Here is a 23,844-nt window from a genome sequence, read left to right on the forward strand (position 1 = left end):
ATGTTTTTCTTCCTGCATCTCTTGTTGCGTCATCTTGTTATGTCCACTTGCCATGCCTGCCTGTCGCATCAGCTCACTGTCTTGCTTGTCCTCCCCAGGAGGCACTGGGAACCTCCATTCCCTGCTTTGTTGTGTCTCTCATTATGTTTTTCTTCTTGTGTCTCTTTTTGTGTCAGCTTGCTGTGCCTGCCAGTTGCACCAGCTCACTGTCTTCTTTAGGAAGCAGCAGAACTGAACCAGGGACGTCCCATGTGTAGGTGGGAGCCCACTCACTTAAGCCACATCCGCTTCCCATTATCTTTTTTAATTATTATTTTTGAGAGTTAGGGTTAGTATGGGACAAGATACTTTCCTGGGACTGAAAAAGCCAGAAAAAGATTTTGTTCCCAGGATAAGGATGCAAGCCAGGGAACAAGTTAGAACAAGAGATGCCCCTTAAACTGGTGGTTAGAGCAGAGCTGTGGATCTGGTTCTAATTTGAGCTCTCTGGGTCCAGGTAAATACAGGTATATCTGTAGGTCAAGCAAGACATTTGATTAGAAGATGGGCAAGCATATGTCAGAATACGCATACTAATTACAGTTTGAGGCAAGATTTTTAGGTCACATCTATTATTGCCATCATTTTCTCCTCACACACATATTTAAATACTCACTATCTATCACTCTGAGAGGAGTTTACACTATTTAAGGATTAGTAAACTAGAGCTCCCATTCTTAAGGAATTTGTAGGTAGTAGAGCTGATAAGATGATTATTGCTCCCTCTGTATGCCTGGAAGAGAGACACAAATGAAAAACCAAATAAGGGCAAAGGCAGGAGTGATCACTACAATTTCAAGCAAGAACATGCAAGAAAGGTTTCAAAGCACACTCAGGGGAATTGTGAGTGAGACGTTGAAGGCTGCTTAGAACTTCAAGGGGCTGAGACAGGGTGGGGGTGAGGATACCAAGGACTCAGGGACTAATGTAACCTAAGTGTGAAGGTAGGGAAGTGCAGAGCAGTACAGAAAATGGAGAAGGGTGCAGTGCAACTGGACTGTAGAGCTTACAAAGAGGCAAAATGAGAGACAAGATTGGGGAGGTAAGTTGGGACAAGATTTTTGCTCCAGTAATTGTTTATGTGCCCATAATAGAGATCTAGAAATGTACACTTATGTACACATAAGTAAAGAGCATGGCATGAAGTCACAGCAGGTAGGCAGTCATGAACGAGGAAATCCTGAGGAATTAGAAAGATGGACAAGACAAGGATTTAGGAACCCAGATAAGCCATCTGGGAGAAGATACAATAGATGGACGAAAGCAGGCCTGATTCTAAGACAACCTTCTATCACAACCAGGAAGCTTCTTGTATTTTTCCTTCTGGGACAGGAACTGATCTCAGGGCTGAACAGCCCAGGCCTGTGTTGGGGAACAGGTAAGTGGATGCATCTAACTGTAGAGGGAGAGAGAAAATAAGAAGATAAATCCTGAGGAGACACCCTTTGAGGCTAAAGTCTGGGGCTTTGATCCTAGATTAGTATGGATGGTGTTAGGCCTGGGGCAGCTGTACCTTTTGGGGCTAACATAGACATCTGACAGGAATTTGGTAGCCTGGTTCAAGTTCTGGGTCTGGGGACAGTTTGAATCACATGCTTTAAGGTCCAGGATGGCCTTAGGGCTATTGAAACACGCCAGCACTCTAAGCTTTTAAGGACTGTCTTGGGGAATTGTACTTGGGGAAAAAAGAAAATATGACCCAAGCGTGCCAGGTTTTGAATGATTGTACCTCGGGGGCCACTGCCACCTGGAGTCAACTCTTCCTTTCTATGGAGCTCTCTTCTGGATCAGTATTAGACTAGGTTATAGGGCTAGTCTACAACTGGATTGGTTTTGGATTTAGGGGAGCAGATGGAGTCCTACTTTAAGAAGCAGAGAATCCAGGCTCTATCTAAAGATACAGTGTGTGCATTCAAGGGATGGTGGATTGTGGTCTCTATGAAGATCAGACACTTTCATAGACCTTTTCCTATCACCACAGGTATCTGTCTTCTCAGTCATGTTTTTATTACAAAGAGTTTGGTTGGGCAGGAATTTCAGGATTCTGATTCTCAACTCGTGTCTTTTCTAGGTTAGACCCAGCCTTTTCAGTTTCCTTCTTTTCTGGCCTTAATAGTTCACATGGTATCCATAAGAAGGACAGTCCTTTGGGGATTGAGATATCTGCTATTTGCTGGGTACTTTTATCAATTCCCACTTAAAAGAGCCTTATTTAGTGAGCTAACCAGAGGAATATAAAGCATGATCTTGCTTAAGATCACTCAGAACATCAGTGGCAAAAATAATCTCAGAATTCTGCAGCTTGGTTCAGCATGTCAAATAACTGGCACACATCATCCTCCCCATTCCACATCCCATCCTCATCTACTTCCCAGGGCTGCCAGTGATAATTTGTCAGAACCCTTTTTCACTAATTGCCCTCCAGGTAATCATAAACACTCTGTTGAAATTCACATGAAGATGGCACAGAATCCCTGTACCTTAAGGAGACGGTGGCAGCAGAACCTGCAGGTCTTGGGCCAGGTCCCAGGCCACCACGTACTTGTCTGTAACCAGGAGGAAATCACTTAGCCTCTTTGGGCTTACATATGCTATCTGTCAAGCAGGGTCAGTGGCATTGTTGGCCTCATAGGGCTGTTCTGAGGATTTCATGACATAATTTAAGTAGAAGTGCTTTGATAGCGTAAGGATGCCCTGCAGATCTGAGCTGTCGAGTCTCAGTCATTCGTTTAGTCACTCTTCCCTCTTAGTAAATCTTTGCTAACACCATAGGATACTGTGAGTACTGAACCACTTATAGGATTCATATGGTTGGGAAAATGCAAAGACTCATCTGTTAAGCAACAGCCAGAGCTGATTCCCAGCCCATCATCAAGCAACTTAAGTGAAAGCCTTCCTGCACAGTGGGTTTAGGCTTGCTACCAAGCTTGAAAGAAATGCTGCTCAAATTTTTCCACTGAAGGACCCCACAGGGCAGAGGAAACTCAAGGCTTCTTTCACTGCTCCTGTTCTCCCCAATCTGCTGGCATAACCCAAAACAACCCCAACCCCATAAGAAGAAATATTTGCATGTCTCTTGTTTTATCTTAAAATTCCATGTGAATTTTGCTTCCTACTATATGTCTATTGTTGTTTTAATGTCAAGTAATATATTCTATTACTAATATCTGGTAAATTTCCCTCTTAAATATTGTCCCTGCATTTGTCCCTGTCTTGTAATGCATGCGTTCCTATCAGCTAGGCTTTGCTTCTAATATATAATATCTCAACTAGTTCATAAATTTCTGCTTTAATATAGTCTTAAGTTATCACTAGCACAGGTCACAGAAAAACACCAGGCTGTCTGTCCCCTCTGAATTTAGGCTTTTTGGGAAAGGTTTACTTAGGAACAATTTATCATTTAGTTGCAATTTTTAAAATAATCTTAATTGACCACATATGCTATCAAATCAGAGCTGGTCCTCTAGTCTGCTTCCTTCCTTCCCCACCTCCTGTCCCCCCCACCCCACGCACGCGCACCACATTCTACCAGGATGTCGAAAAGTTAATTATGCCACTCTACGCAATGCCCAATGCCGTAACAGGAACACCTCCTCCTGATTTCTGATAAGATTACTGATATTGAAGCTGTTACTTTTAGGCGGGGAAGACCAAGGCTTTTAAACCTCTTTCCCTCTTCTCCTAGTTCTTCCTTTCTTAATTGTGGCTCCATGTTTTGGTAGCCATAAGTCATTAGTGGTTTTTAATTTTTCTGAAACTGAAATAAGGTCTGAAAGGGTGGATTTGTCCCGTTTTTCCTCCTTTTCCCTTTTTTTTTTCTGGCTAATCGGAGGAACGCAACCACATCTGAAGCCACTTGGCTCATTATGAATTTCATGGAAACTGATTCTCTGAAAGTGTTTCCATATGTGTGTTCCCAATATATCCCATCCTCTCTAAATGGGAGCACAGACGTGTGCATGGGCTGGAAATGGCTTCAGGATGTGACAGAGCAGTCATATGACTGCCACGGCACCGTGGGTGGCCCCTTCTGAAAGACACGGTGTCCTGGGTGCTGGCCTCCTTCCTGCCGCAGATCTGGTTTCAAAGACTCTCCCCCTCCCTAGCCTTTGAAAAGTTCCTAATCAAGGCCTAGCAAGATCTCTTTCTTTTTTTCCTCCCTCTTCTCCCCCCCCCCCCCACCCCCCTGGACTCTTTCCTTCTTTCTTACTCTCCCCTTCCTATATACATACACACACACACTCTCACATCTTCTAACCCCTTTCCCTTCACAAAAAGGAAATATATTATTCGACCATATCCTCCAAATTTGGATGGGTATAAAGGCTGGTTGAAGTTTTTGAAAATTGCCAGATTTTCCCCCTTCTCTTTCCTTCAGCACAGCATACTTTCTTAGCCGGAGGATCAGCTGGTCTTTTCAGAATTTGTGAGCATGCAGTGGAAAAGTACAATTCGTTACAACATGGAAAACAAATATTTATACTGGATAGTTGAGGCACTTTTCCTCTCTTTTACAAAACTATGGAGTTTGCTAGTCTGATCTTCCATTATCTTAAAAAAAAACTGATTCAGAATTCTCATTTTGCTGGTTTCTTCTCCATTTAATTGTAGTTCAGTACAATCCATTAAATTTCTTCCTGTAATGGTACAGTTTTCCAATTATTATCTAATAAAATTAAAAGAAAAAATAAATTAGTTATAGATAACTGGTCATTTTAGTGTGAGGAGACTCAGATTAAGAAAATAGATGAAAGATTCCTTAAAACCTCAGTGTGGAAAATGCACAGTAATATTCTACATAGATCCTAAAGTTGATTTTTCGATAATGTTTACATAGTATTTCTGCTTCTACCATACTGCCTGCTTGACACAATGGTAAAATTTCTTTGTTGAAGAAATTTTTATTAAGTACCCAGTCTTTTCTCAACACCATACTACGTATTGTGTAGGATCTAAAAGCAGGCTATGAGATTCTTGTTTTTAATTTGCTTTCCCTTTAGTTGGAAAGTGAAAATACTTATCTAAAACCAATTATAATACTAGAAAATGCATGGAAAGCTAAGGTTTATGTAGGTGTCCAAGACCATGTATGGTAAAGAAAAGATTATAATAAGACTTTATCCACCTGGGAAGTCCTATGTTGTGGTGAGCATTAAAAACAGTGCTTACCTTGGTCTGGCAGAAAGAAGAGGGGCAGTGTCAGCACTGGGGAGAGCTTGAGCAGAGCTCCAGGTATGGTCTTGAGTATATTTCTACCAGAAGGAGGCTTCACACTGAGGAGTAGTGGGAAATGAAGTTAGAAGGGTAGGCTGAAGGACTCTGAATAGGTCAAGAGCCTCCTTATTTTTCACTCCTATGCATTGATGCTCAGCCATGCCTTGTAAAATTATTGCTGACCTCTGCTTGGGTAGGGGGTGATACCCTTTGGTTTTAAGGCTCTCATAGTTGTGTGGCTCAAAAAGGTAGTATGTAAATGGGAGGCTCCACTTTCATGTTGTGTTTTCGTAGAATGCAGATCCAAAGAATGTCAAGGCATATATCTGCATTTTCCCACTGGTATGCTCTATCAGGCAGCAGAGGTAAAACAGAATACTGACCCAGGGCAGTAGTACCAAGTTTTAATCTCATGTTGTTGGTCAGATGGCCTGTTCTCCAGTCTTCCATTTCTTTATCTCTGAAGGTCATCTGTGATCCTTGATACCTTGGACCTACTGGCCCTATATACCAGTCTAGACATTTAAACAGGATGGGAATTTTACTCTGTATTGACTTTACTAGTCACTCCAAATAAATTTCATGACCTCAGTGTCAGTGGTTAACCTGGGATCAGGAGGGGAGACAAGTGCACTAACCATCCCGAGGCCGTGCATTCCTGGTCTGGCCTCCTTTCCCCTCATCTCTTCTCCTCAAGGCTCTCTAGCAGAGATCTACACAGGTATTGGCTCAAAGGCAGGACAGGTGCTGGAAATGAGGTGGGAGTGGCACTGGTGGCAAATCAGAGGTACCCGTTTACTCCTGGCAACTGCTGTTTATGGGTCACTGTCCATACCCTGAGGTCACATAATTTAATGATGCCTGGGAGGAGCTTTAACACTCTTTGAAGGTAGTTTTACAGGGCTTTATAGGTGTGGAAGCCGTTTGAATTACATTTTAGATTTTCTGCTTTTTTTCCCTCTATTTTTTTAAAATGTTACATTAAAAAAATATGAGGTCCCCATATACCCCCACCCCCCTCACCCCACTCCTCCCACATCAACAGCCTCCCTCATCATCGCAGGACATTCATTGCATTTGGTGAATACACCCTGGAGCACCGCTGCACCACATGGGTAACGGTCCTCACCATAGTTCACACTCTCCCCCAGTCCACCCAGTGGGCCATGGCAGGACATACTGCGTCCAGCATCTGTCCCTGCAGTACCACCCAGGACAACTCCAAGTCCTGAAAATGCCCCCACATCGTATCTCTTCCTCCCTCTCCCGACCCTCAGCAGCTATCGTGGCCACTTTCTCCATATCAATGCCACAATTTCTTCCATTACTAACCACTATAGTTCTATAGTAGAATATCAGCAAGTCCACTCCAATCCATAGTCTATTCTTCCATCCTGTGGACCCTGGGATGGTTATGTCCACTCCACCTCTATCTATATTGATAGGGGCTTAGATTCCACATGAATGATGGATGCAATTCTCCTGCTTGCAGCTGTAGGCACCCTCGGTTCCCTGTGTGGTGGTTGACCCTCTTCACCTCACTGTTAGCTGGCGGGGGCAAGTTTTTTATAACCTTTTTTTTACAGCATTAAAAATGCATTGGCTATTGTATAGAGTCCCTTATCCTTAGACCCATTTAGTAGTTCATTTATCCATCCATCCATATGCCCTCATATATATATATATATATATATATATATATATATGTAATTTTCATTTTAAGCTGACAGGTGCTATGTACTAGGTTCCGAGGGGGATATGAGAAGGAAATAAATCACGACCCTTCCCATCCAAAGCTTACTCTATAGATGAGGAAAACGGACTAAGAAACAGCTAATAATTCAATAAAGCAGTGACTGAAAGCCCTAAAGAGTGATATGGAAAATAAATGCTATTGAAACAGGAATGAAATAGGAACTTATATAATAGAGCAGTTGGGGAGGGGAGAGCTAAAATGTTGTAGAAAGGGAAGAAGATTCTGAGTTATGAGGGGATAGCAGCTCTGTGTAGATCTTGCATATTATATATTCCAATAGAATGCCATGAGGGGCTTAATAAAAAGTACTTGGGCTTTATTTGGGATTTGTTGAAGCAATAACTGCTACCATTTAAAAGCCCCAGTGAAGCTTTGAAGTTAACACCTCATTGCAGAGAATGATGATGACTTTTCATTCTGTACTTTTATGCCCTTGCATAAGAAGCTTAGGGCAGAGGACTTAACATACCATCATAGGTTCAGTCTGGGTTGAAAGCCCCTTTTTCTCTTTTCTGTGCCTACCTGCCTCCTCGCTGGGATGTGTAAGTTCCTTTATTTAAAAGGGAAACTACGTGGGTAAAATGTTTCCCAGCTGACAGCCGTAAGTGGCAAGTACCCAGTCTGTTCTTTTCATTCTAAGATCTTCTTGCCTATTTTCTACCAACCGTTATTTCTGAGGGCTTACTAAATGAGAAAATGTGTGTCAAAATACTTGGTAAAGTCCTAGAAATGGCAAGTATTATTATTATTGAGCACTGAAGGGGAGACAAACAGATTAGATGGATCTCTGCCCTTATTACTTGTTAGTTGGGAGTCGCACATGGCCCAAGATATCTAGTGTTAGAAAACAGTGTGCAGAAGATGCTGCGGGGGACAGGGTGTGTGTGTGTGTGGGGGGGGGGGCAGGGTTCAGGCCATGATGATTGAAGGAGATCAGAGGTTCTCTTTTATTCTCTCTTGGTTTCACTCCTTTGCACCCATTTCTACTTGCCAGGAGTCCTAGTTGTGTAAAGAGAGACTATTTTCTTTTCCTCATAGACCTTGAGGGGGGAGGGCAAGATGTTTTTACTTTTAACATTGATTTTATTTTTATTTGAGCTTCATGGCCATTTTATTAATATATTCTTCCCCATGTGTATTAGGTTGTAAAAAAGACTGCTGCTGCTGCCAGTGCCATTTTAATGAGCATCTCTCATCTCTCTCTATGGCAGCTACATTTATTTGCAGGCTGACTGGCTATTATTAGGGGCACAAACTGGCTTTGGAATAACGTGCATCTGTAGGAAGCCAGCAGGTCCTAAAGGGATGAAAGTCTTGACCTTTCCTTCATTCACATTATGCTCTGAACTAATTGTCCAATATTGAGCAGATTAGATCAACAACAAGGCTGAAAGGAGTTAGTGCCCCAAAGACCATAATTCTCATTGGGGCACCAGAAGAGTCTACTTATTTTTCATTAGGCAAATAGCCTTCTAAAATAGCAGATGTAGCTTTGTCTATATAATATCGATATCTCTTTTTTTATCTGTGATCATATCAACCATATTCCTAAGGCTAAGATTGCATCTCCTTTGTAAGAAGTCAGAGTTGTCTGTCCAGTTGTGGTTCTGCCTCACTCAGACAATGGGATTATGTAATGTTCTCTGGATCTCAGCTTCAGGGCTTAGATTAGAATTATCTAAACAGTAAATTAGGAGTTTGGACTTTGCCATCATAGTACCCCAACCAGCAGAGGAGAGTAAATGGAGTAACTAAAGGGATCTAGGGTCGTAGCCTAAAGCTTCACAGGGACAGATTTTGTTGCATTTATTATTTGTCTAAAAATTAGCCTGTGTTACATTCTTTACATCATATTCATGTTTATTGTATAATGTACCCTTTGCCCAAAGTTGAACAAAACTAACTTGGGTTTCAGGTGCTCCTGGCAGTGTCACTGTTAACCTGACTGTAGGTGCTGGCTCCTCTGAGGCTCTCGGAGCTGGATGATCCAGTGCTGGCTGGAGCACCATCAGTTTCTGAGCAACTCCCATTGCTCAACAAGGCTTAATGTATTTTGTACATGAAACAGATTATAAGGATAACAACAACAATAATGGATTTGTGCAGGTTATTCCTTGCCATTTTTAAAAAGTTCCCAAGCCATCTATGGCTTTATTTAATCTGTTTGTGGACACACAAGGTGTGGATAGCTGAGGTCATGATGTCAAAATAACCCAAGAAGGAACTCTAAGTGAAAACCTGAGTTGATGTACAAAACAGAGGTTAGAAGTATAGATATAACCCTATCCAATGAAAGAAAATGTAATGATATTGTTTGCCTGTGCAACAGTTTCTATAAATAAATTGAAGACTAGGAAAGGGGTTACATTATTGGTTCAAGTTAAGGATTCCTCCCCTCCTTCCCATCATAGATTTTTAGGTAGGGGGTCTCATGTTATATTACAGCCAGTGTTTAATATTTCTCCATGAAAACACAGTATGTTTCAGAAACATGGTAACTGAAAATGACTAAGCAAATTCTAGAAAATTGAATTGTTTGTAAGTTATAAAAATTACCCTATAATCCCTTTAAAGTCCATATTAACTCTCTTTGCCCAGAAGGAGTTAATCCTCAAGACATTACAGTCTCAAATGACTAGGAGTGATTGGTCAAAATACTGTAAACCTAGCGGAAATTTGTTGCACTGTTTTCTATAAACCACTACCAGAGCTCATTAATTGAAAAATGAATGTCAATTTGCATTAGCTAACATCTATAAACTAAAAAGATACAGTGATCCAGACATGTGATGGCTAATAAAAACATCAGCAAAATGTATCAGGTAAAGTAGAAAATAAGGTGGGGGATGATAAATTCAAAAGCATATTAGAGTTTACTGGCAGGGCCCCACATAAAGGGCTTTAATGAGGTTTCTGTGTCAAAATAAATGAAACCACATGGAATTTTAATTATTACTACAGTATATTTTAAGCACAAATACAAGAAGCATTTTTTACATTAACATGCCTCTGTGAACTCTGTGCTGCTTTGGGGAGCAAACATTGACATTTTAAGTGTGACTTCTTTCCTTTTTAAATTGCTCATGTTATTCTGGTTTCTTAAGATCTGAGAATTCAACTTAATGCACACAGAAGTAGCCTGTCTATAACTATTAGCTCTGCCAACTCAAGTTCACCTCGATGCTCTGCAATGAAAAGGCTGGCTAGTGTCTCTATTGTAAATGGCAGTGTGTAAGCTTGGGGCAGAGGGGACATTAAATTTCATCTGCTCTCACTTCTGATTCTGTTCACAATCGCTACTTCTATATTTTTGAACTTGACTTATCATAATTTATTCTTTGGGGGTGGTGGTGGTCAGGTAGAAGCGGTTGAGGATGGGAGAATCTGTAAAGAGCAGAGTAACTGCCTGAACTGTGTTAGCTTTGGCTTGTCATCTTGAAAGTGCTTCTGGGATTAGACGCTGCTCAGTCGGCTTTTTACCCTCTGCATATGGGCCTGTGGAATTGGAGAGGGTACTAATGAGGGGTGGGGACCTCTCTGTCTACCCCTTCCCTATAAGGCTTTTGCTTCTCTATCTTGGAGTTCCTGGTCATAGAACGTTAGAGCTGGAAGGGAACTTAGAGTTCATCCCCCTCATTTTACAGATGATGACACTGCCACCTCTGACTTCTGCCTCTGGCCTTCCACTCTCAGTAAGAAGAGCCAGGCAGGTGAGACTTTTCACAATTGCTGGGCTGGGCAGGGCTGGGCTGGGCTGGGCTATCTGCTTGGTACTGTCTGATTTATGAGCAAAAGTTTTGTTAACTATATATTTCTTTTAAATAGTCACGTTTTATTACAGATGTACATCACGGCACTTTACCTCTAACATTTTATAAATATCACAAGCAGCATGCCTTTTCATAAAAATGGACTATCCTCAATCAGCACCTTCAAAGAAAAGTATTAGGATAATTCCTTTAATTAAGAAATATTGTAATATCCCAGAACAAGGCTGACTGAAAATGGGGCTGAAGAAATACCTAGTCACTAAAGCCTTCAAATTTTACTAAGTGCTTTCCCTTATAGCTAAATGCTATAGGAAAAGTAATTATAGGAGATCCAAGAAACTGGAAGATTTTAGAAGCAATCAAAATCTTAACAAGAACATGGGTAACACAAGAGGATTTGCCAATTTTAGAAAATCATAATTAACCCAAGTTTAAAAGATCACAACTCTGCATTTTTAGGCATTTCAGAAAATGAATTTCCACATGAAATGGTTTGTAACTGCAGTTTAACTTAGACACCAAAAATTACCAATTCAGGAGACATACTGTTAGCTTTAGAAGTTAAAGGACTTCTTATTTTAGAGGAAAACCATCTTTATCATCAGGTTGACCTGAAGCTAATTCTCTAGGTTGTGTTACAGAGACCTGTTAGATGGGTAGTGAGCTGCCATCCCCTTACGTCCTTCCATGGGTAGGTGGCATTTTAGAAAAGGCCCAAATCAGGTCCTTCATCTCCCAGTTATGTTAGAAATGAAATGGTTCCTAAGGTTTGGAGCCTTTCCCGCCTCATCTTCAAAACCTACAACATTTAGTTTATGACCATTGGTAGAGTTTCTGAGGGCTCGACTCTGCTCGTATACCCCCAGATAAGGAAGATAGTTCCAGATTACATTGAAACCTAGTTTGATTGCAGTGTTGTTGAAAGGGAGATTATAGTCAGATGTTGAATTATTTTACTGGTTGAGAAGGAGTAAAAGGCACATGTTAGGGCATCTTTTTGATGTTCCTTTATTGATGATGGGGCCCTACCCAAAGTACCAATAACATAACTAGTCATGTAGGAGTTTCTTTATATTGGGTTGAGAAAAACAAACTATTCTGACTTAGTAAGAATTTCACATCAAATATCTGAAATGCAATGAGAAATAAAAAGGGGAGAAATCAATGAGGATTCAGTTTTAAAGTCTGGTGAGTGAATGTCTATGATCAGAGTGTTGGGTTGGTTTATATGTATGACCTAGCACACACATGGGTTTTTAAAGCCCTTTGGGATTCTCTGGGGGTGAAGACCTTAAGGATAAATGTCGTAAGACTGTAAAGCGACGGGTGCATTTGAAGGTCTGTTTGTGGCTTGCTGTTCCTTTTTGGGAGAGCTAAAGTTTTCTTTTTTTTCTTGTGAAAATTCTATCATTATTTTAATTGATATTTACAGATTTTTCCCTCCATCTTCTGTTACAATTTTTAGGTGCTTCAGAACTGGGCCCTTTTTCAGACCCCAGGCAGTTCCCAAGCATTTCATCCCTCACTGAGAGCCGCTTCTCCAACCCACGAATGCACTATCCAGCCACCTTTACTTATACCCCGCCAGTCACCTCAGGCATGTCCCTCGGTATGTCCGCCACCACTCACTACCACACCTACTTGCCACCACCCTACCCCGGCTCTTCCCAAAGCCAGAGTGGACCCTTCCAGACCAGCAGCACTCCATATCTCTACTATGGCACTTCGTCAGGATCCTATCAGTTCCCCATGGTGCCGGGGGGAGACCGCTCTCCTTCCAGAATGCTTCCACCATGCACCACCACCTCGAATGGCAGCACGCTATTAAATCCAAATTTGCCTAACCAGAATGATGGTGTTGACGCTGATGGAAGCCACAGCAGTTCCCCAACTGTTTTGAATTCTAGTGGCAGAATGGATGAATCTGTTTGGCGACCATATTGAAATTCCTCAGCAGTGGCCCAGCGGTACCTGGAGCCACACCCTAAATGTATCAATATATACATATATAGAGAGAGTGCATATATATGTATATCGATTAGCTTTCTACAAAGTGCCTATTTTTTAGAAGATTTTTGATTCACTCACTCAGTCATGATCTTGCAACCATAAGAGGGTAGATACTGAAGCAAAAGTCCCAAGAGAGACAATCATAATCAGGTTTCAGATTGTTTTCTATTTTTAAAATGTACTTTTACACAAGAACATACAAAGGAAAAGGTATTTCTGTTGCTGTTGTTGTTTGGTCTCATAAATAATCTGTTCATATGCCAATTCAGAGAGGTGGACTCCAGGTTCAGGAGGAAGAAGAGCAAAGCTGCTTCCTCCCTGTGCTTTGAAAACCACACACCCTCACGGTTGCAACTGTGTATGGACCAGTGCACTCTGCAGACCAGCTTACAAAGCCAGTCGAGGTGCGCATAAAGGGAAAAGAGGTAGAATGGATGCTTCCCTTCCAGTACGATCCATTCATTACAACTGTTCCAAACTTTGCTTTCAGACTTGCTGCAGGTACTTATTTGAACTGTTTGGTTCAGTTTTGGTTTTTTTTCTTTCTTTTTTTTTCCCTACTCGAAGAAAAGTGACTTCCAAATACTGATCAGGATAGATTATTTTATTTTACTTTTTTTGTACCTTTTTACTTTCCTTTTCCCATTTAACCAAAAAGAAATCCCATCCCTAAAATTCTCCTTCTTCTTTTATGCAAACCTGAAAATGGCAATACCTTATTATGGCCATGATGGTATAGATAGTGTTTGTGTTTGGCTGTGTGTTATTTGTTTTCTTTTTTTAAATTATGAATATGTGTAAAATCTGAGGTAACTTGCTAACGTGAATGGTCATATAACTTTAAAGATATATTTATAATTATTTAATGACATTTGGACCCTTGAAACATTTCTTAGTGTATTGATATGTTGACTTCGGTCTCTAAAATTGCTTTTTATATAATAACAAATTTCTTCAGTGGGCTAGAGCCATATCTGAAACATTGCTAAGCAATTTCAGCTCCTCCAGGCACAATGTGATTTTTTAAAAATACTTCCATCTCCAAATATTTTAGATGTAGCTTTTCTTTTTTTGATGTATGAAGGAAATGTTATGTTTAGTTCTTTCAGCTCTTTGATTGCCTCCAACACAGCTTTGCCTTTTAAAGCAATAATTAGGGATTTAAAAAACAACTCCTAACTCTTTATCACTTATGTTGCCCTTTATCAGCACTAAATGCTGGAGTGATGTGGTTTCCTAATTTCTTTCAAATAGTTATGACTTTGTCATATTAAAAAGACAAGCACAGTTAATCATTGAACTGCAGAAAAATATTTTGTGATTTCAGAGTTAAGCAAAACTCTAAATCGCTGACTTATAATTGTGAAGATACATAGGTCAGCATAGCCACATGTGTGGATAAAGGATCAATCACGACATGCATAGGATAGGAGAGCGAAATTACACCACGGATTCTAAACCAAACTGCCTTACCAAAGACTAAATCAAGGGAATCCAAGTCTCCTTTGCCCAAGGCCCTACTGGCGGCATGCCACAGAATTTGCATTTAAAGGAGCAGATTGAAGTCACTGTCCTGTGGGAGCAGGTCATCTGAAGTAGCAGGCAGGTTCCAGCAGATCGCTGATCTGAGAGAATATACAGCCCTTGGGGACCTACATATAGCCTTTCATGATTCTCAGAATGGAGGCGGAAAGGAGGACAAGGATATGTGGAGTTTGGCGTCTAGTGCTGTGTACGGATTTGAGCTAAAGCTGGCCTATAGAATGCACTTGGACCACCCCTAGCAACCACGAAGTAAATGCCCAAGTGCAGATGCTTAGTCCAAGCCAGGTTAATTTAATGACACCATCAGGCAAATCCCTGTCCTCCTCCCCCGCAGATCAGGGCCCCTTCATTTGAATTCTGTGGACCCCTGGCAGAACTCTGCAGAGATTTGCTTCAGTCCCCAGAGGACCCCGTGCCTTCTAGTCATCCTCCAGCCTTTGTGGCCTCCCACCCATTGCAGGACAGCTTGTGGGGCAGTTGGGTCTGTGCTTCTTGCCTTGGAGGCTCCCTTGGAATTCATCCTGACTCTTCCTAACAGAAATAGATGAGAAAACAAAACATAAACAACTTGGCCTTCTAAAGGATGTATACCAAGTATGCTTTGATAAATAAGCCACTTTTCTATTACTTCAGTAAGATGGAAGTAGTAATTGATACTATTTATTGTTTGCATGTGGTAGCTTGAAGCATGCCACTGTCCATTTATTTTTAAGTGTAAAATATGTATGTTTGTTTCGGCAGCACTTAAAAAAGCCAGTGTCTGGTTAAACATTTCAATTTTAATTAATTGACATAAAAATGTTACCACCAGTACCAGCTGTACCCTATTTAATAGAAAAAGGTACTATATTTGTACATTATTTTTTAATGTTAAAAGGGCTTCTTTAAGTTTACAGTACACATACTAAATGATTTTAGGGATGTTTTTGTGTTGAAATGTTTTTATAGTGGCTGCAGGCAGCAACCCAGAAACACTTTAAACGTTTTTTTTCCTTAAGAGAAAATTTCAAGCACTTCTTCCCTCCATCCCCACCCCAACCACCCCGGGATAATTCACATTTATTAGATTAAATTCTGCCTTTTTTTGGCCTGGGGGTAAATTTCTTTTTCTTTCTTTTTCTTTTTTAAATTAAACCCTTAATTTGCACTGGGTCATATGTATGATTTGTGATTTTAAGACCAAAGCAAAGCCTACTATGGAACCATGTACTCCTCAACACCCTGTCTCCTTGGGGTTAAAATAGCATGGTTCTTTAGGTAGCACAAACATTGCTCGAGTTTACAAAGTGACTGATGAAGCCACGTGTTTTCACCCATTTCAGTTGTCTCACCCATTTTAACCTATGTCAGAGTTCCAGCTTTGGTTTTAAATTAATGGAATGACATCTAGCCTGGAACTGAGAGGCTAAACAGATGAACTATTGTTTGCTCTTTAGACGGTCTCACCCCACAAGGCCCTTTAAAATTGCGCAGAGAATCCATACCTTTAGGAACCTTTAGCAGATTCAGAGGGGAGGAAATGTGTGTGCTGGCTTAAAGGGTTCCCTCCGTTCCCAGGAAAGGGACCGACCCAGAACTATAGGCTAATAGTACAAGGAAACACAAAGCATTAGCAAAGACAATGGGTGTACCTACAATAGTCAAAAGAACAATCACGAGTAAAATAAAGACAACTCTTCCAAGCCTTGAATTTGTTAATGCATTTAAAAATATTTTCTATGTGAGAAATTTTTAGATGTTTGTTTCTTCATGTTTACAAATAACTGTTTGCTTTTTAATGCAGTACTTTAAAATATATCTGCCAAAACCATAACTTACAGTAATTTCTTAAGTATTCTGAATAAAATTCACATTTTTGGATATGCTTAGATTTCTGTGGAACAAAAATATTTGTAGCATTTTGTGTAAATACAAGCTTTTTATTTTTTCCAATTGCTGTTGCCCAAGATTTGCTTTCCATGCACATATTGTACAAATTCAGCTTTGTGCCCAGATCATGATTGTGGATGAGTTTACTCTTAACTTCAAAGGGACTATTTGTATTGTATGTTGCAACTGTAAATTGAATTATTTGGCATTTTTCTCATGATTGTAATATTAATTTGAAGTTTGAATTTAATTTTCAATAAAATGGCTTTTTGGTTTTGTTATGTGTGTACCTTGGGTCTTTTCTCATCGGCGGTTTCTTCTATAGTCTGAGGTCTGCTCCTGCCTGCACTTAGGCCCTTACTGTTCTTAGAACTTGCCAGGGCTGGATGAGAGCAGAAATCCTCAGTTACTGATGAGAGAGCAAAAATCTTGGTAAGAGCTGTCTCCTTGTTTTGTACAACTCCTAGAAAAGGATTGAGAACAATCCAGCAATAAACTGGCTTTCTTATCAGGCTGTGTCTGAAGGAAGGAGTGGTGCTCACCTCATCCTTTGGTGAAGTCCTTTTCCAACTAGGGGACCAGTCAGAATATCTAAAGGCAGGCTTCATCGTCCTGTGACTCCAGTCTCTGGGCGCATGAGCAGGGCCCAGCAAGCGAACCCCTGGCTTTAGTCAGAAGATCTCAGACAGCCCAACCCTAGGGGCTAGGCTCTTTTCCCTCCCACCTCTTGTTTGGGTTCTTAAAAAGAAAGTCAACCAAAGGCCAAGAGTGAGTAAAAATGGACCTTTATCTGAAAAGCTCTAGCCTCAGAAAAATTCTACTAGTGAACATAGCCAGAGCTTGGAGAATTTTTTTCTTGGCCACTTTAGTTTTGGTAAGTCCCTCCCCTGTCATAAGGTTGAGGGCCCATGAGTAGAGTGGTGCTTACTTAATGTCCTGTGCTTTTTGTACACTTTGGCTTACCACAGTTCTCAAGAAGGGACCCAGGAAACGGTGGTGCAGAGCAGCTCAGGCACTGACCAAGCTGGCCCCACATCATGCTAAGAATTAGAGGCCTCCTCTGAGGCGATCTGCTCGATCTTAACCCGTGAGCACTGTTTTCTGAGAAATCTTAGAAACAGCAAATTTCTAAGAATAGGGACCATCCAAAAAGCACTTGGGTGAGCTTGTTTGCAGCTCTTTGAGGATGTTTATTTAGTTACTTTTACAATTAAATGTGTGACTTTAAGAGGCATCTGCACAGGGAGACAGGCCCAGTGGCTTTCTTTCCCTCTTGGACTCTGCCCAGCAGTGTGGTTTGGGACAGGTCACTTTACTCCTCAGGTCTCAGTTTCCTGGTCTATGAGAAGGCAGTGGGCTAACCTCAGCGCTCTGGGCATTTCAGATCAGCTCCTCCTTTGTTGTGTGTGGGGGGAGAGCTGACCTCTCCTGTGCTGGGTGTTTAGCAGCATCCCTGGCCACCACGCCCTAGATGCCGGTATCACCTCCCCAGTCCCGACAACTGAAAATGTCTCCAGGTACTGCCACATGTCATTGGGGGGCACAGTCTCCCTTGATTGAGAAACCCTGGTCCAGAGGTGCTCTCTTATTTCTTCGGTCAGACTTTATTGACGGAGCTGACACGAGAATACATTGCTCCTGAAACAGGGTGGCCGGACAGAAGACGTGAGAGACTTCCCGATGATGGATGGTCCTGGCCTTTTCCATCGCTCCACCTGAGGGTACTCTGAGGTTTGGACATAGTGAGGGCGACGCCTGCCTTTCCCCCTGCCCTTCCTCCCCTCCTCCCCGCAGCACCCAGTGTTCAGCCAGGGAGCAGCACTGCTGCGGGGCTGGAGTCGGTGGCCTGCTCTGCCAGCCGCCAGCCAGCCCTGTTTATCAGGCTGCTCCTGTTTCTCCCTGGAAATGGTGGGTGAAGGAGAGAGAGCGCTCACCAGTGTTTTTGACCCCTCATGCTCCCTGCCCCCCAAATATTTAATCGCCAGACATTTCTGTGAGAGTGGGTGTTTCCTGTTAACTCAATCCCAGCCGAGACTGGCCTAATAAACACCTCAGCTCTCTGTCATGGAGCTTATGGGAGATGGGTATTGCCGTGTAAACAGGAAGCCTCCTGAAGTTATTATCTACAGATGCGGTTGAAGAGCCACGTGTTCATATTGATGGGCTTTGAAAACAGTCTGAAAAGGCAAGGAAGGAGGTAGGGAAAGCCCTCATTCCTAGTGAGAGCAGGTCCCACAGATGTTCATGAATTGTTTTTTTGTGACCCCACTTGGAAATGGGTGGTGACCAGTAATGACAAGTCTGCAGAGCCGAGAGCCAAGGCAGAAATGGAGGGACTGGCATTTCTGATTTCAGCAAACGTCCCTACCTACATTTTCAGGTGTACGGTAGGTGATCCACTCAATTGGCCTCTGTGTTCCAACTATTTGAGAATCATTCCTAGAGATCCTTCCTAGGAAGCAGTTGTTCTGGGGCATCTACAAAGGTAAGGGGCTTATAATTACACTAACACATCCTCTAAGCCTCTCCGGGAAGTGGACGGTGACTCAACTGGCCGTCTCAGTTTTAGGGAGTGGAGGCCAGCTCACCTGTGAAATCCCAGGCGTTTGTCCTGAAGTCAGTTCCTAACGGGCTGGGAGGGATGCTTACATGTAAGAATCTGCAATGCCTGGCACGCCCCGGTGTTGGTGCCCTGAAATGCAGGTGGTGAGACAGCCCAGCCCACACGCTGTACCTGGGTGCACCAGCCGGGTTTCCTCCAAGTCGCCCCCATCCGTCTTTGCTCTTCCTTGCCTGGCTGTCTCCTCGGGGCTGGAGAATGTGCTGAAGAAAGGCCAGGTAGGAGCCAGTGCCTGGACTCTTGAAGCTCTATTTAAATTACGGGCTCTAAGCCAAGTCCAGGGACTTTCCCTCCCCACCATTCCCAAGTATCCTATAAGCCTTTTTGTGACTTCCCAAGGGGTTCTCCGTAGTAGCTATCCAATCACAAGGCCTTGGAAATGAACCTTTCAAGAAGTAGCGAATCAAAATTTGGCAAAGAAAAGGATCCACTGCACATGCAAAGGTCTTATACCAAGGTGTGTGTGTGTGCATGTGCACGTGTACATATATACCTCTAAGGTGGGAGGGAGGAGGGTTGGAAAGGAGTACCTGAGCAGCCATTTAGGGAACACACACACACACACACACACACACACGTTCCTTAACACAGCATTTGTCTCTTTTCTTTGTTATTCCTGCAAATTCTGTAAAAACGCATGGCCTTCATCCTGCAAATGCTGAAATACTCTTCTTCAATAGATTATGTAGAAGGGACAGAGACACTGGATGTTCCTTGTGATATCAGTTAAGGAAGCATGCTGAGGCTAAAGTCCAAGAAGAAGTGGTAATTAATTCTTCTAAAGATTTTATTCAAAAGCTTCTTGTGATTTAGTCCAGCCCTGCTGTTCAAATATGCTTAGTCTGTTGGAAAGGAAAGGGGCAAAATGGGATCAATTTTCTGGAAAGCCACTTAACTTTACTGAAAGTTATTTTAATTTGTTTTCTTCTCATCTCTTTGCAACAATACCGGTTGCTGAGTGGGGTTTTCTGAAAAACTCATTTTAAGTTTTAGCATTGCAGATGTAGCTCACTTCTTGATTACCACCTTTTCTTCCAAGATCATTTGGTCTCACTCTATATCCAACAGAAAGGGAAGCATTTTCCTCCACCTGCCATTTCTCATGAAGAAATCAAGACCACCTAGCGAAATGCTAAACAACAACAACAAAAATATACTGGAGTTAACTAGAATATGGAAAACAGAGGTGGGATATAGTAGGCTTAGTGGAATTAGGATATACGGGTATAGTGACAGCTTGAGGGTGCTTTTGAGAGAGGGAGTATCAAGAACCCCCAAAACACAAGTAGAGGATGTAATGAGGCAAACAGGCACATTTTTATTAAAAAGCACAAATGAAACCAAAATCATGTGAAAAATACAACTGTGGAAGCATTATTAAAACGGCTTTACGACTGAACTCTCCCTTGACATCTTTTCTGTCCTCAATCAGGCTCTTTATGTTTTATGACTCCATTCGTCTCACAGTGAGTGAAACAACTGACCAGTTTCACTTTCTGTTTCTCTGTGAGTTTCGCTTTAATCTTCTGTCCTAAACCAAGAGGAGCAGTCCTCTTTGAGACCACTACATGTCCCGTATAATGCCTTTGCCTGATTTTGTTTTCTTTAAAATTCATTAAGTTTTTTTAAACCTCATATCACAATGATTTTACTCCTTTTTAGGAGTGTACTTAAAGCGTCTTTTTTCCCATGTGAATTTAGGGGTATAGAAAACATGACTCATCAAAATTTTCTCACTGGTGATTTCACAGAGGAGAATGCAGAGATAATTATAGATTATAATGCTCAGCCACACTTTCTGGAACACAAACTGTGAACTCAGGTTGTACAGAGAAAATTAATGGACCAACTTTCATTCCTTATAGGCATGAGAGGAAGAGAAGGCTCCAAGAAGGAAGCAAGTACCGAACTTTAGCAAGGAGTTAAGTAGTTAATAGGAACTAAGTTTTTTTTATTGGCTAATAAAACCTCTCGGAGTTTTACATATTATATGGTTCCTCCAGGCTCCTATGCCTGTGCTTGGGAAAAGAAAGAGGCGAAAACAACAACAAAAAGCTGGAGCCTAAATACTGATGCAGTCTCTGTCTTGTTTACTTTTTCATTTCCGCAGTTAAAAAAAAATTCCTCTGGTAGTTCAACTTTATCACACTGCAGGAGCAGATCAGTGTTTGAACAGCTCCACTGATTCCTGCCTCCCAGTGAAAGGAAAAAGTATGCTCTGTTTCTCTGGGTCTCTCTGTTTCAGAAAAGGGAGACCACTATGCAAATGATGGATGCTTCAGAAAATATTAAAATGAAAACCATGGGGGAAGGAGGAGGGAGCAGATACTGAACTGAAACACATCTCTGAAATCCTGAATGCAAATCATCTCTGTCCTTTTATTGCCAGTGGTGCTGTTCTCCCAACAGAGCAGGATGTTCTTGTTTTTAATAATAGCCAGACCAGATGCTAAATTCTCCTCGGTAACTTGCTCTATAAGTGAGAAGGCAAACAGCTGATTCCTGTTAAGATGAACACCAGGAGAATCAGCCAGAAAGTATGAGAATGCTCTGGAGGTTTTTGCTTTGTAAACCCCTGTTTGGCAGAAAGATCACAGAATCCAAACTGAAAATACAGTGAGTCCTCCTGCACCCGTTCCTGTCTGAGCCGCTTGCTGGGGGCCTTTCAGGCTCTGGATTTCACCATACAGCCCTTTTTTAAGTCATCCGGAGGACTGGGTCACAGGATCCCCAGGGGGAAAGTCGGAAGCCCTGAGCCCTTTGGCTTGCAATGACTATAGAAAACTACTCATCGGCGGGGAGGATTTTTTACTTGTTCCTTACCATAGAAAAGAGTGAAATCCTGAACATGAGCCAGTCGTCTTAAAATGCATCTTTGTTCCATCTTTTTCTCTCCCGTCTTCCCCTGTCAGAGTTCATCAAACCTCTCAGCTATTATTTTATTATTAGAATATGCCACACATGCAAAGTGTTGCTTTCTTCTTTCCCAGGGAGCTGCCAGAGCCGGTGTGGAGCTCCGTGAGGGCAGGCTGACCAGAGCAGAAAGTGACCAGGCTGCACAGTGCTTGGGCCACCTCAGAGTGCCACCCAGAAGTAGCTTACTGGGGAGCAGGGGTGCCCTGTGGGAAGGTCTGCACAGGGATCTTTGCCCCTCCTTTAGAACTATGCTCCCAGGGTCTGCAGGAGAGTGAGAGGAAGGGAAGGGAAGGGATGTTAGGAGAAAATGGACAGGCTCGTATCAATAATGAGTTCCCCATCATTCCTTTTATCACCTTTCCACTTAATGTCATCATCCTAAGTCCTTGTACTTCCTCTCCCCAACTGCTGTTCCCTCCCCTGCATCGCAGAAAGGACCTGCTACCCTTTTTTGACTATTTCTCCAAAGATGTACTTGAAGTTCACTTGGCCATGATCTCACTCATATGAACATCCTGGGGAGAAAGGATTGAGGACTGGAGGTGATTTTCCTCCTTTCCCCCACTCAGGATAGCAGTGAAGGCCATTGTCTTATTTCCTTTTGGGGAAAGTCAGATCTGGTACTGATAGCATGATTAAACAATAATAATATTAACATTTAACTTTTATTGCATACTTGACTATGTGCTTAAATATTTCACATGCATTTTTTTCATTCTTCCAGCAAACTGTGAAGAAGTTGGTACTGTCTTTCTCCCCATTTTACTGATGAGGAAACTGAGGATCAGAGAGGATTAGTGACTTGCCCAAGATTGCATAGCTATTCAGAGTCAAGCCTACATCTGCCTGATTCCAAAGACTGTGTTCCTAAGTTAAAGCCTTGGACACAGTCTCCCTTGTCAGCTACATAATGAAGGTTATGGAAAGTAAATTAGTCAATGAGATATGAAAATGTCTAGCAAAGTGTCTGGAACACAATAGGTGTAAAATAGTTTGAACCTCTCACTATTATTATACTTATAATAGTTAAGATGATTATTACAAAGCAGGAGATGCAAAGGGATCCGTTTTTTAAAGTAATATTTTAATATTTTTTAAAATGTCACTCTTTTGAAGTAATAATTTTCTGTATAAATTACTTTTCTATTGAACATGAAGGCCAAGTTTGGCAATTGACTTAACCATGGTCTCCTTCCCCGAAGGAACTCAGAGACCCCACAGCACATAAACCATGAATATAACACGTATCGACACATTCCGAACAGGAATGTTGACCTTACCCTGACCCACTCCCCAAGCTGTAGTTTCTTCCAAGGTTTTCCATTTAGGCTTGTTGACTTTGTGTCAATGTTGTTACTGAAAAAGGTATTACTGAACTTAATTTGGCAGAATTGGCCTCATCTAACAAGAGAAAGACCTGAGCCAAGAGTTCCTGCCGATGCCAACTCTTGCCTTTCCACGAGTGGCTCTGGGGTCCTCCTCATCTGATGAGGAGGCAGCACTGAGGTTGCTCCCCTTTGAACTTGCCTCCCTAAGAGGCAAGTGTAGTGGAGAGAGCTGTGTAGTGGAGAGAGCTGATCAGGGAGGCCCGGGACCCGAGGAACCCCAGTGCAGCGTGAAATGGAATGTCGGGTGTGTGCAAGGCTCTGGGCAGGCGTGCCAGGGCGTGGAGGAGCCAGGAACGGGGCGTCGCTGCTGCCTGTCTTAAGTCACCCGCATCACTTGAATAAATAGGTTGGCTTCTCGCTGAGTATCTTAAAGATTCCATTAAACTTACTTTATATGGAATTAATTTCCCAAGTCACTCAAAACCCAGAGAATAGAAGTGTCCTCTTTCCCTCTCACCCTCTCTACCTTCTTCTCTCTCTCCTTTCTGCAAATATTTATTGAACACCTACTATACTCAGAGCAATATGCACAAAAGGCATGTAGCCGCTGATAACCAAATTGGAAAGCATCTCTGTTGAATTCGATCCATGTCATATGAGAGGTTTTGGATGCCATTCTTTAAGCCAATTTATGAATGCTTTAGATAGCTAAAAACGGATTAAAAAGTTAGGAAGTAGTTTACAGAGCGAATTTAGATGGTTTTGATTTCTGCTTGT

At 41.9% G+C, this 23,844-nt stretch overlaps 1 protein-coding gene across 4 annotated transcripts in view; it reads left to right on the forward strand.

Annotated features, from left to right (window-relative positions):
- The window catches only part of RUNX2 (RUNX family transcription factor 2), a 124,121-nt gene extending 107,637 nt beyond the window's left edge, over positions 1–16,484 (forward strand). For 2 of the 4 annotated variants that reach the window (XM_012523579.4, XM_012523577.4), the window contains 2 exons: positions 10,654–10,719; positions 12,245–16,484. In XM_012523579.4, the coding sequence (XP_012379033.1) occupies positions 10,654–10,719; positions 12,245–12,723 (545 nt within the window). In that variant the 3' untranslated portion in view covers positions 12,724–16,484. The remainder of the gene's footprint in view (positions 1–10,653; positions 10,720–12,244) is intronic. The other 2 variants (XM_071218478.1, XM_012523578.4) reach the window with 2 other exon arrangements.
- The last annotated feature ends 7,360 nt before the right edge of the window (positions 16,485–23,844 follow it).

Source organism: Dasypus novemcinctus, chromosome 11, assembly GCF_030445035.2.
Source record: "Dasypus novemcinctus isolate mDasNov1 chromosome 11, mDasNov1.1.hap2, whole genome shotgun sequence".
NCBI classification, from domain to species: domain Eukaryota; kingdom Metazoa; phylum Chordata; class Mammalia; order Cingulata; family Dasypodidae; genus Dasypus; species Dasypus novemcinctus.